The sequence below is a fragment of the Pseudoliparis swirei genome, unplaced genomic scaffold (assembly GCF_029220125.1).
Source record: "Pseudoliparis swirei isolate HS2019 ecotype Mariana Trench unplaced genomic scaffold, NWPU_hadal_v1 hadal_47, whole genome shotgun sequence".
In the NCBI taxonomy this organism is placed as follows: Eukaryota; Metazoa; Chordata; class Actinopteri; order Perciformes; family Liparidae; genus Pseudoliparis; species Pseudoliparis swirei.
This window is the reverse complement of record NW_026613283.1, coordinates 1-11,550: the sequence shown is the minus strand read 5'-3', so window position 1 is coordinate 11,550 and position 11,550 is coordinate 1. Positions and strand designations below refer to the sequence as shown.

Below are 11,550 nucleotides of genomic sequence, written 5' to 3'. Positions count from 1 at the left end.
TATTAAATAGAAAAGTATTATCGTTAAAATAAACTAAAAATAATAATAATAATAATAATAATACATCTAAATGACCAACTTAAATTATAACTTCAATGAATCTCTTAGCATTTTAACAATATGAGTACATTTCTGATAATTTAATAGAATCAACGTCTAACGCTTCGTATTGTGGGTGCAATGGCGCTGCACTTCCGGCCCCCACCAGCAGGGGTCAACCTCCAGGGATCAGCCCTGTCAGCAGCTCAGTGAAACCACAGAAGAAGAAGCGATGCGGGGGCAACAAACTAAAATGTCTGCTCCTAAAAGCATCCCGAAGGACGCTCAGGTACGTTATTCACGTTATTCACGTTATTCACGCTTTATTCCTCGCGCTGCTGCGGCTCGAGGCGACCGCGCTCGTGCTTCTGGCTACATCCCGCAGTTTGCGAGCTAACGGGACTTTTAATAGCACATATATTTATGTTTATATGTGTGTATATGTTAGCGAGCGAGCTAGTCGGCTAACTTTAGCATGTTAGCTTAGCTGGTAGCATCAGTTAGAGCCGAGAGGTACTAGTACTTTATACTGTATTACTGAGAGGTACTAGTACTTTATACTGTATAACTGAGAGGTACTAGTACTTTATACTGTATTACTGAGAGGTACTAGTACTTTATACTGTATTACTGAGAGGTACTAGTACTTTATACTGTATTACTGAGAGGTACTAGTACTTTATACTGTATTACTGAGAGGTACTAGTACTTTATACTGTATAACTGAGAGGTACTAGTACTTTATACTGTATTACTGAGAGGTACTAGTACTTTATACTGTATTACTGAGAGGTACTAGTACTTTATACTGTATTACTGAGAGGTACTAGTACTTTATACTGTATTACTGAGAGGTACTAGTACTTTATACTGTATAACTGAGAGGTACTAGTACTTTATACTGTATAACTGAGAGGTACTAGTACTTTATACTGTATAACTGAGGTACTAGTACTTTATACTGTATTACTGAGAGGTACTAGTACTTTATACTGTATTACTGAGAGGTACTAGTACTTTATACTGTATTACTGAGAGGTACTAGTACTTTATACTGTATTACTGAGAGGTACTAGTACTTTATACTGTATTACTGAGAGGTACTAGTACTTTATACTGTATTACTGAGAGGTACTAGTACTTTATACTGTATTACTGAGAGGTACTAGTACTTTATACTGTATTACTGAGAGGTACTAGTACTTTATACTGTATTACTGAGAGGTACTAGTACTTTATACTGTATTACTGAGAGGTACTAGTACTTTATGCTGTATTACTGAGAGGTACTAGTACTTTATACTGTATAACTGAGAGGTTCTAGTACTTTATGCTGTATTACTGAGAGGTACTAGTACTTTATACTGTATTACTGAGAGGTACTAGTACTTTATGCTGTATTACTGAGAGGTACTAGTACTTTATACTGTATTACTGAGAGGTACTAGTACTTTATACTGTATTACTGAGAGGTACTAGTACTTTATACTGTATTACTGAGAGGTACTAGTACTTTATACTGTATTACTGAGAGGTACTAGTACTTTATACTGTATTACTGAGAGGTACTAGTACTTTATACTGTATTACTGAGAGGTACTAGTACTTTATACTGTATTACTGAGAGGTACTAGTACTTTATACTGTATTACTGAGAGGTACTAGTACTTTATACTGTATTACTGAGAGGTACTAGTACTTTATACTGTATTACTGAGAGGTACTAGTACTTTATGCTGTATTACTGAGAGGTACTAGTACTTTATACTGTATTACTGAGAGGTACTAGTACTTTATACTGTATTACTGAGAGGTACTAGTACTTTATACTGTATTACTGAGAGGTACTAGTACTTTATACTGTATTACTGAGAGGTACTAGTACTTTATGCTGTATTACTGAGAGGTACTAGTACTTTATACTGTATTACTGAGAGGTACTAGTACTTTATACTGTATTACTGAGAGGTACTAGTACTTTATACTGTATAACTGAGAGGTACTAGTACTTTATACTGTATTACTGAGAGGTACTAGTACTTTATACTGTATTACTGAGAGGTACTAGTACTTTATACTGTATAACTGAGAGGTACTAGTACTTTATACTGTATTACTGAGAGGTACTAGTACTTTATACTGTATAACTGAGAGGTACTAGTACTTTATACTGTATTACTGAGAGGTACTAGTACTTTATACTGTATTACTGAGAGGTACTAGTACTTTATACTGTAGAGAGGTACTAGTACTTTATACTGTATTACTGAGAGGTACTAGTACTTTATACTGTATAACTGAGAGGTACTAGTACTTTATACTGTATTACTGAGAGGTACTAGTACTTTATACTGTATTACTGAGAGGTACTAGTACTTTATGCTGTATAACTGAGAGGTACTAGTACTTTATACTGTATTACTGAGAGGTACTAGTACTTTATACTGTATAACTGAGAGGTACTAGTACTTTATACTGTATTACTGAGAGGTACTAGTACTTTATACTGTATTACTGAGAGGTACTAGTACTTTATACTGTATTACTGAGAGGTACTAGTACTTTATACTGTATTACTGAGAGGTACTAGTACTTTATGGTGTATTACTGAGAGGTACTAGTACTTTATACTGTATAACTGAGAGGTACTAGTACTTTATACTGTATTACTGAGAGGTACTAGTACTTTATACTGTATTACTGAGAGGTACTAGTACTTTATACTGTATTACTGAGAGGTACTAGTACTTTATACTGTATTACTGAGAGGTACTAGTACTTTATACTGTATTACTGAGAGGTACTAGTACTTTATACTGTATTACTGAGAGGTACTAGTACTTTATACTGTATTACTGAGAGGTACTAGTACTTTATACTGTATTACTGAGAGGTACTAGTACTTTATACTGTATAACTGAGAGGTACTAGTACTTTATACTGTATTACTGAGAGGTACTAGTACTTTATACTGTATTACTGAGAGGTACTAGTACTTTATACTGTATTACTGAGAGGTACTAGTACTTTATACTGTATTACTGAGAGGTACTAGTACTTTATACTGTATTACTGAGAGGTACTAGTACTTTATACTGTATTACTGAGAGGTACTAGTACTTTATACTGTATTACTGAGAGGTACTAGTACTTTATACTGTATTACTGAGAGGTACTAGTACTTTATACTGTATTACTGAGAGGTACTAGTACTTTATACTGTATTACTGAGAGGTACTAGTACTTTATACTGTATTACTGAGAGGTACTAGTACTTTATACTGTATTACTGAGAGGTACTAGTACTTTATACTGTATAACTGAGAGGTACTAGTACTTTATACTGTATAACTGAGAGGTACTAGTACTTTATACTGTATTACTGAGAGGTACTAGTACTTTATACTGTATAACTGAGAGGTACTAGTACTTTATACTGTATTACTGAGAGGTACTAGTACTTTATACTGTATTACTGAGAGGTACTAGTACTTTATACTGTATTACTGAGAGGTACTAGTACTTTATACTGTATTACTGAGAGGTACTAGTACTTTATACTGTATAACTGAGAGGTACTAGTACTTTATACTGTACTACTGAGAGGTACTAGTACTTTATACTGTATTACTGAGAGGTACTAGTACTTTATACTGTATTACTGAGAGGTACTAGTACTTTATACTGTATTACTGAGAGGTACTAGTACTTTATACTGTATTACTGAGAGGTACTAGTACTTTATACTGTATTACTGAGAGGTACTAGTACTTTATACTGTATTACTGAGAGGTACTAGTACTTTATACTGTATTACTGAGAGGTACTAGTACTTTATACTGTATTACTGAGAGGTACTAGTACTTTATACTGTATTACTGAGAGGTACTAGTACTTTATACTGTATTACTGAGAGGTACTAGTACTTTATACTGTATTACTGAGAGGTACTAGTACTTTATACTGTATTACTGAGAGGTACTAGTACTTTATACTGTATTACTGAGAGGTACTAGTACTTTATACTGTATTACTGAGAGGTACTAGTACTTTATACTGTATTACTGAGAGGTACTAGTACTTTATACTGTATTACTGAGAGGTACTAGTACTTTATACTGTATTACTGAGAGGTACTAGTACTTTATACTGTATTACTGAGAGGTACTAGTACTTTATACTGTATTACTGAGAGGTACTAGTACTTTATACTGTATTACTGAGAGGTACTAGTACTTTATGCTGTATTACTGAGAGGTACTAGTACTTTATACTGTATTACTGAGAGGTACTAGTACTTTATACTGTATTACCGAGAGGTACTAGTACTTTATTCTGTATTACTGAGAGGTACTAGTACTTTATACTGTATTACTGAGAGGTACTAGTACTTTATACTGTATTACTGAGAGGTACTAGTACTTTATACTGTATTACTGAGAGGTACTAGTACTTTATACTGTATTACTGAGAGGTACTAGTACTTTATACTGTATTACTGAGAGGTACTAGTACTTTATACTGTATTACTGAGAGGTACTAGTACTTTATACTGTATTACTGAGAGGTACTAGTACTTTATACTGTATTACTGAGAGGTACTAGTACTTTATACTGTATATTACTGAGAGGTACTAGTACTTTATACTGTATTACTGAGAGGTACTAGTACTTTATGCTGTATTACTGAGAGGTACTAGTACTTTATACTGTATTACTGAGAGGTACTAGTACTTTATACTGTATTACTGAGAGGTACTAGTACTTTATACTGTATTACTGAGAGGTACTAGTACTTTATACTGTATTACTGAGAGGTACTAGTACTTTATACTGTATTACTGAGAGGTACTAGTACTTTATACTGTATTACTGAGAGGTGCTAGTACTTTACTGTATTACTGAGAGGTACTAGTACTTTATACTGTATTACTGAGAGGTACTAGTACTTTATACTGTATTACTGAGAGGTACTAGTACTTTATGCTGTATTACTGAGAGGTACTAGTACTTTATACTGTATTACTGAGAGGTACTAGTACTTTATACTGTATTACTGAGAGGTACTAGTACTTTATACTGTATTACTGAGAGGTACTAGTACTTTATACTGTATTACTGAGAGGTACTAGTACTTTATCTTGTATTACTGAGAGGTACTAGTACTTTATACTGTATTACTGAGAGGTACTAGTACTTTATACTGTATTACTGAGAGGTACTAGTACTTTATACTGTATTACTGAGAGGTACTAGTACTTTATACTGTATTACTGAGAGGTACTAGTACTTTATGCTGTATTACTGAGAGGTACTAGTACTTTATACTGTATTACTGAGAGGTACTAGTACTTTATACTGTATTACTGAGAGGTACTAGTACTTTATACTGTATTACTGAGAGGTACTAGTACTTTATACTGTATTACTGAGAGGTACTAGTACTTTATACTGTATTACTGAGAGGTACTAGTACTTTATACTGTATTACTGAGAGGTACTAGTACTTTATACTGTATTACTGAGAGGTACTAGTACTTTATACTGTATTACTGAGAGGTACTAGTACTTTATGCTGTATTACTGAGAGGTACTAGTACTTTATACTGTATTACTGAGAGGTACTAGTACTTTATACTGTATTACTGAGAGGTACTAGTACTTTATACTGTATTACTGAGAGGTACTAGTACTTTATACTGTATTACTGAGAGGTACTAGTACTTTATGCTGTATTACTGAGAGGTACTAGTACTTTATACTGTATTACTGAGAGGTACTAGTACTTTATACTGTATTACTGAGAGGTACTAGTACTTTATACTGTATTACTGAGAGGTACTAGTACTTTATGCTGTATTACTGAGAGGTACTAGTACTTTATACTGTATTACTGAGAGGTACTAGTACTTTATACTGTATTACTGAGAGGTACTAGTACTTTATACTGTATTACTGAGAGGTACTAGTACTTTATACTGTATTACTGAGAGGTACTAGTACTTTATGCTGTATTACTGAGAGGTACTAGTACTTTATGCTGTATTACTGAGAGGTACTAGTACTTTATACTGTATTACTGAGAGGTACTAGTACTTTATACTGTATTACTGAGAGGTACTAGTACTTTATACTGTATTACTGAGAGGTACTAGTACTTGATCCTGTATTACTGAGAGGTACTAGTACTTTATACTGTATTACTGAGAGGTACTAGTACTTTATACTGTATTACTGAGAGGTACTAGTACTTTATACTGTATTACTGAGAGGTACTAGTACTTTATGCTGTATTACTGAGAGGTACTAGTACTTTATACTGTATTACTGAGAGGTACTAGTACTTTATACTGTATTACTGAGAGGTACTAGTACTTTATGCTGTATTACTGAGAGGTACTAGTACTTTATACTGTATTACTGAGCGCGAGTCGTACTTTATGCTGTATTACTGAGAGGCACTAGTACTTTATACTGTATTACTGAGAGGTACTAGTACTTTATGCTGTATTACTGAGAGGTCCTAGTTCTTTATATTGTATTACTGACAGGTACTAGTACTTTATACTGTATTACTGAGAGGTACTAGTACTTTATGCTGTATTACTGAGAGGTACTAGTACTTCATACTGTATTACTGAGAGGTACTAGTACTTTATACTGTATTACTGAGAGGTGCTAGTACTTTATACTGTTTAACTGAGAGGTATAAGTACTTTATACTGTATAACTGAGAGGTACTAGTACTTTATACTGTATTACTGAGAGGTACTAGTACTTTATACTGTATTACTGAGAGGTACTAGTACTTTATACTGTATTACTGAGAGGTACTAGTGCTTTATACTGTATTACTGAGAGGTACTAGTACTTTATACTGTATTACTGAGAGGTACTAGTACTTTATACTGTATTACTGAGAGGTACTAGTACTTTATGCTGTATTACTGAGAGGTACTAGTACTTTATACTGTATTACTGAGAGGTACTAGTACTTTATACTGTATTACTGAGAGGTACTAGTACTTTATACTGTATTACTGAGAGGTACTAGTACTTTATACTGTATTACTGAGAGGTACTAGTACTTTATACTGTATTACTGAGAGGTACTAGTACTTTATACTGTATTACCGAGAGGTACTAGTACTTTATACTGTATTACCGAGAGGTACTAGTACTTTATACTGTATTACCGAGAGGTACTAGTACTTTATACTGTATTACTGAGAGGTACTAGTACTTTATACTGTATTACTGAGAGGTACTAGTACTTTATACTGTATTACTGAGAGGTACTAGTACTTTATACTGTATTACTGAGAGGTACTAGTACTTATACTGTATTACTGAGAGGTACTAGTACTTTATACTGTATTACTGAGAGGTACTAGTACTTTATACTGTATTACTGAGAGGTACTAGTACTTTATACTGTATTACTGAGAGGTACTAGTACTTTATACTGTATTACTGAGAGGTACTAGTACTTTATACTGTATTACTGAGAGGTACTAGTACTTTATACTGTATTACTGAGAGGTACTAGTACTTTATACTGTATTACTGAGAGGTACTAGTACTTTATACTGTATTACTGAGAGGTACTAGTACTTTATACTGTATTACTGAGAGGTACTAGTACTTTATACTGTATTACTGAGAGGTACTAGTACTTTATACTGTATTACTGAGAGGTACTAGTACTTTATACTGTATTACTGAGAGGTACTAGTACTTTATACTGTATTACTGAGAGGTACTAGTACTTTATACTGTATTACTGAGAGGTACTAGTACTTTATACTGTATTACTGAGAGGTACTAGTACTTTATACTGTATTACTGAGAGGTACTAGTACTTTATACTGTATTACCGAGAGGTACTAGTACTTTATACTGTATTACTGAGAGGTACTACTTTATACTGTATTACCGAGAGGTACTAGTACTTTATACTGTATTACTGAGAGGTACTAGTACTTTATACTGTATTACTGAGAGGTACACTGTATTACTGAGGTACTAGTACTTTATACTGTATTACTGAGAGGTACTAGTACTTTATACTGTATTACTGAGAGGTACTAGTACTTTATACTGTATTACCGAGAGGTACTAGTACTTTATACTGTATTACTGAGAGGTACTAGTACTTTATACTGTATAACTGAGAGGTACTAGTACTTTATACTGTATTACCGAGAGGTACTAGTACTTTATACTGTATTACCGAGAGGTACTAGTACTTTATACTGTATAACTGAGAGGTACTAGTACTTTATACTGTATTACCGAGAGGTACTAGTACTTTATACTGTATTACCGAGGGGTACTAGTACTTTATACTGTATAACTGAGAGGTACTAGTACTTTATACTGTATTACTGAGAGGTACTAGTACTTTATACTGTATTACCGAGAGGTACTTTATACTGTATTACCGAGAGGTACTAGTACTTTATTACTAGGAATTGCATTACTGTGCTCCTGAGAGGTACTTGTACATGCTCCTGAGAGGTACTTGTACGTGCCCCTGAGAGGTACTTGTACGTGCCCGTGAGAGGTACTTGTACGTGCCCCTGAGAGGTACTTGTACGTGCCCCTGAGAGGTACTTGTCGTGCCCTGAGAGGTACTTGCACGTGCCCTGAGAGGTACTTGCGTGCCCTGAGAGGTACTTGTGCCCTGGCCCCTGAGAGGTACTTGTACGTGCCCCTGAGAGGTACTTGTACGTGCCCCTGAGAGGTACTTGTGCGTGCCCCTGAGAGGTACTTGTACGTGCCCCTGAGAGGTACTTGTACGTGCCTCTGAGAGGTACTTGTATGTGCCCCTGGGCCCCTGAGAGGTACTTGTACGTGCCCCTGAGAGGTAATTGTACGTGGCCCTGAGAGGTACTTATGTGCCTGTGAGGTACTGTACGTGCCCCTGTGAGGTACTTATGCGTGCCCTGAGAGGTACTTGTCGTGCCCTGAGAGGTACTTGCGTGCCTGAGAGGTACTTAATGCGTGCCCCTGAGAGGTACTTGCACGTGCCCCTGAGAGGTACTTATGCGTGCCCTGAGAGGTGCTGCACGTGCCCCTGAGAGGTACTTGTACGTGCCCCTGAGAGGTACTTGTACGTGCCCCTGAGAGGTACTTGTACGTGCCCCTGAGAGGTACTTGTACGTGCCCGTGAGAGGTACTTGTACGTGCCCCTGAGAGGTACTTGTACGTGCCCCTGAGAGGTACTTGTACGTGCCCCTGAGAGGTACTTGTACGTGCCCCTGAGAGGTACTTGTACGTGCCCCTGAGAGGTACTTGCACGTGCCCTGAGAGGTACTTGTACGTGCCCCTGAGAGGTACTTGTACGTGCCCCTGTGAGGTACTTGTACGTGCCCCTGTGAGGTACTTGTACGTGCCCCTGTGAGGTAGTAGTACGTGCCCCTGTGAGGTACTTGTACGTGCCCCTGAGAGGTACTTGTACGTGCCCCTGAGAGGTACTTGTACGTGCCTCTGAGAGGTACTTGTACGTGCCTCTGAGAGGTACTTGTATGTGCCCCTGGGCCCCTGAGAGGTACTTGTACGTGCCTCTGAGAGGTACTTGTACGTGCCTCTGAGAGGTACTTGTACGTGCCCCTGAGAGGTACTTGTACGTGCCCCTGGGCCCCTGAGAGGTACTTGTACGTGCCCCTGAGAGGTACTTGTACGTGCCCCTGAGAGGTACTTGTACGTGCCCCTGAGAGGTACTTGTACGTGCCCCTGAGAGGTACTTGTCCCCGTGCTGCAGGTCATGGTCCAGATCCTGAAGGACATGGGCATCACGGAGTACGAGCCCCGCGTCGTCAACCAGATGCTGGAGTTCACGTACCGTGAGTCTCGTGGCTGCAGTACCTCAACGTGCCACCAGATGGAGGCCTTCAGGCCTTTGTGTTTCCTCCTCTCAGGATACGTGACGACCATCATCGAGGACGCCAAGATCTACGCCACGCACGCCAAGAAGTCGACGGTGGACGCCGACGACATCAAGCTGGCCATCCAGTGCCGCATGGACCAGTCCTTCACCTCGCCGCCGCCGCGAGACGTAAGCCGCCTCCCCCTTGTGCCCCCCCCGTGCGCCGCGTGCTAACGCTCCGTGGTTTCAGTTCCTGCTGGAGGTGGCGAGGCAGAAGAACGTCACGCCGCTGCCGCTCATCAAGCCGTACACGGGGCCGCGCCTCCCGCCCGACCGCTACTGCCTCACGGCGCCCAACTACCGGCTGAAGACCGTCCAGAAGAAGGTCGGCACGCCGCCGCGCCTCGGAACCACTGTCCTCGTCGTTGTTGTCATTGTTGTTGTTTTGTTCCAGGTGACGTCGGCGGCCGGCAGGATCTCGGTGCCTCGGCTCAGCATCGGCGCCGTGTCCAGCCGCCCGGGCACGCCCACCCTCGGTGAGTCGGGCGCTGCGGTCGTTACCCAGAATGCAGTGCGGCCACGGGCTGATATTCTTCCGTCTGAATGTGGCGCTGGGGATTCTGGGAAATGTAGGAGAGAAAGTGTCATCGCAACTTTAGTATCAGGTCTTTTCTAAGTTAGAATTGAATTCACGTTTATTTCTACAACTGTTGAACATCCCGGGTTTTAATCTGCATTTGAACACAACACCAAAGGAATTCTGGGAGTTGTAGGCTTTCTCTCAGAAAGAGAGGCGTGTCCCACGAAGCCAGATTGATAGATCAAACAACGGGGACGGGTTCTAGTCGGACCGGTCTGGTCCAGTGTGTTCTGGTCCAGTGTGTTCTGACCCGGTTCCCCCACAGGAACCCCGTCTGTCCATCCCGTCTCCACCAAGGTGGGCCCCCCGGTGTCTCTGACGGGTCAGAGGTTCACGGTTCAGATCCCACCCCCCTCTCAGACCAGCACCATCAAAACCAGTAAGAGCTGCTGAATGTTTACATCAACAACAACGTTTATTTATTCAACCACAAAATAAACATTTAAATTCAGTTTTGAACAAAAAAATACAAAGTCTGAAATAACAAGAAACAACCTGAAGGTGGAAACAATAAACAATGTTTACGTTTTATTAACTAATTTCCCTGTGACTGAAGTCTTGATTCATATTTAATACATTATTTATTAAATACATTATTTAATTATTTAATACATTATTTATTTATAATTTTATTTGATTTCTGATTGATAAATAATGGATATTATATTTATATAATACCTATTTATATATCTTCTATAAAAATATGTATAATGTATGATATATATTTAATATATACAGTATATATCATATTTATATAAATATACAGTATATATCAAATATATATTCATATAAATATATTTATTATATTATATATACTATATTTTATAGCTTATATTTTACTGTTTTATAATTTTTACGTGGTTTTATTTTTCATTTAATAAAAATACATAAACAATAAATTGATGACATCACCACATGACAACGGATGATTCTATTGGTCGGTTCTCTGTAAACCTGTCAGATTGACATCAGTAATATTGACATTATAACTGTAACTCTT

The 11,550-nt window shown here is 37.9% G+C and overlaps 1 protein-coding gene across 2 annotated transcripts; it reads left to right on the top strand.

The window, feature by feature from the left end:
* Positions 1-274: 274 nt before the first annotated feature.
* Positions 275-11,093, top strand: taf9 (TAF9 RNA polymerase II, TATA box binding protein (TBP)-associated factor). Of its 2 annotated transcripts, XM_056411052.1 has the most exons (6): positions 275-328; positions 9,806-9,887; positions 9,963-10,099; positions 10,161-10,295; positions 10,365-10,446; positions 10,816-11,089. In XM_056411052.1, the coding sequence occupies exons 1-6, from the start codon at positions 293-295 to the stop codon at positions 10,941-10,943; spliced, it is 600 nt and encodes a 199-aa protein (XP_056267027.1). In that variant the 5' UTR covers positions 275-292; the 3' UTR covers positions 10,944-11,089. The 2 variants fall into 2 exon arrangements, with proteins under 2 accessions (XP_056267027.1, XP_056267026.1); XM_056411051.1 differs by having other exon boundaries at positions 10,161-10,446; positions 10,816-11,093.
* Positions 11,094-11,550: the final 457 nt, after the last annotated feature.

What these genes read in the sequence shown, in the direction of transcription:
- taf9 (XM_056411051.1), top strand. Translation starts at nt 293, where the DNA reads ATGTCTGCTCCTAAAAGCATCCCGAAGGACGCTCAG. An exon ending in GCATCCCGAAGGACGCTCAG is followed by an intron (nt 329 to 9,805) that starts GTACGTTATTCA and finishes CCCGTGCTGCAG; the next exon opens with GTCATGGTCCAGATCCTGAA. An exon ending in CCCGGGCACGCCCACCCTCG is followed by an intron (nt 10,447 to 10,815) that starts GTGAGTCGGGCG and finishes GTTCCCCCACAG; the next exon opens with GAACCCCGTCTGTCCATCCC.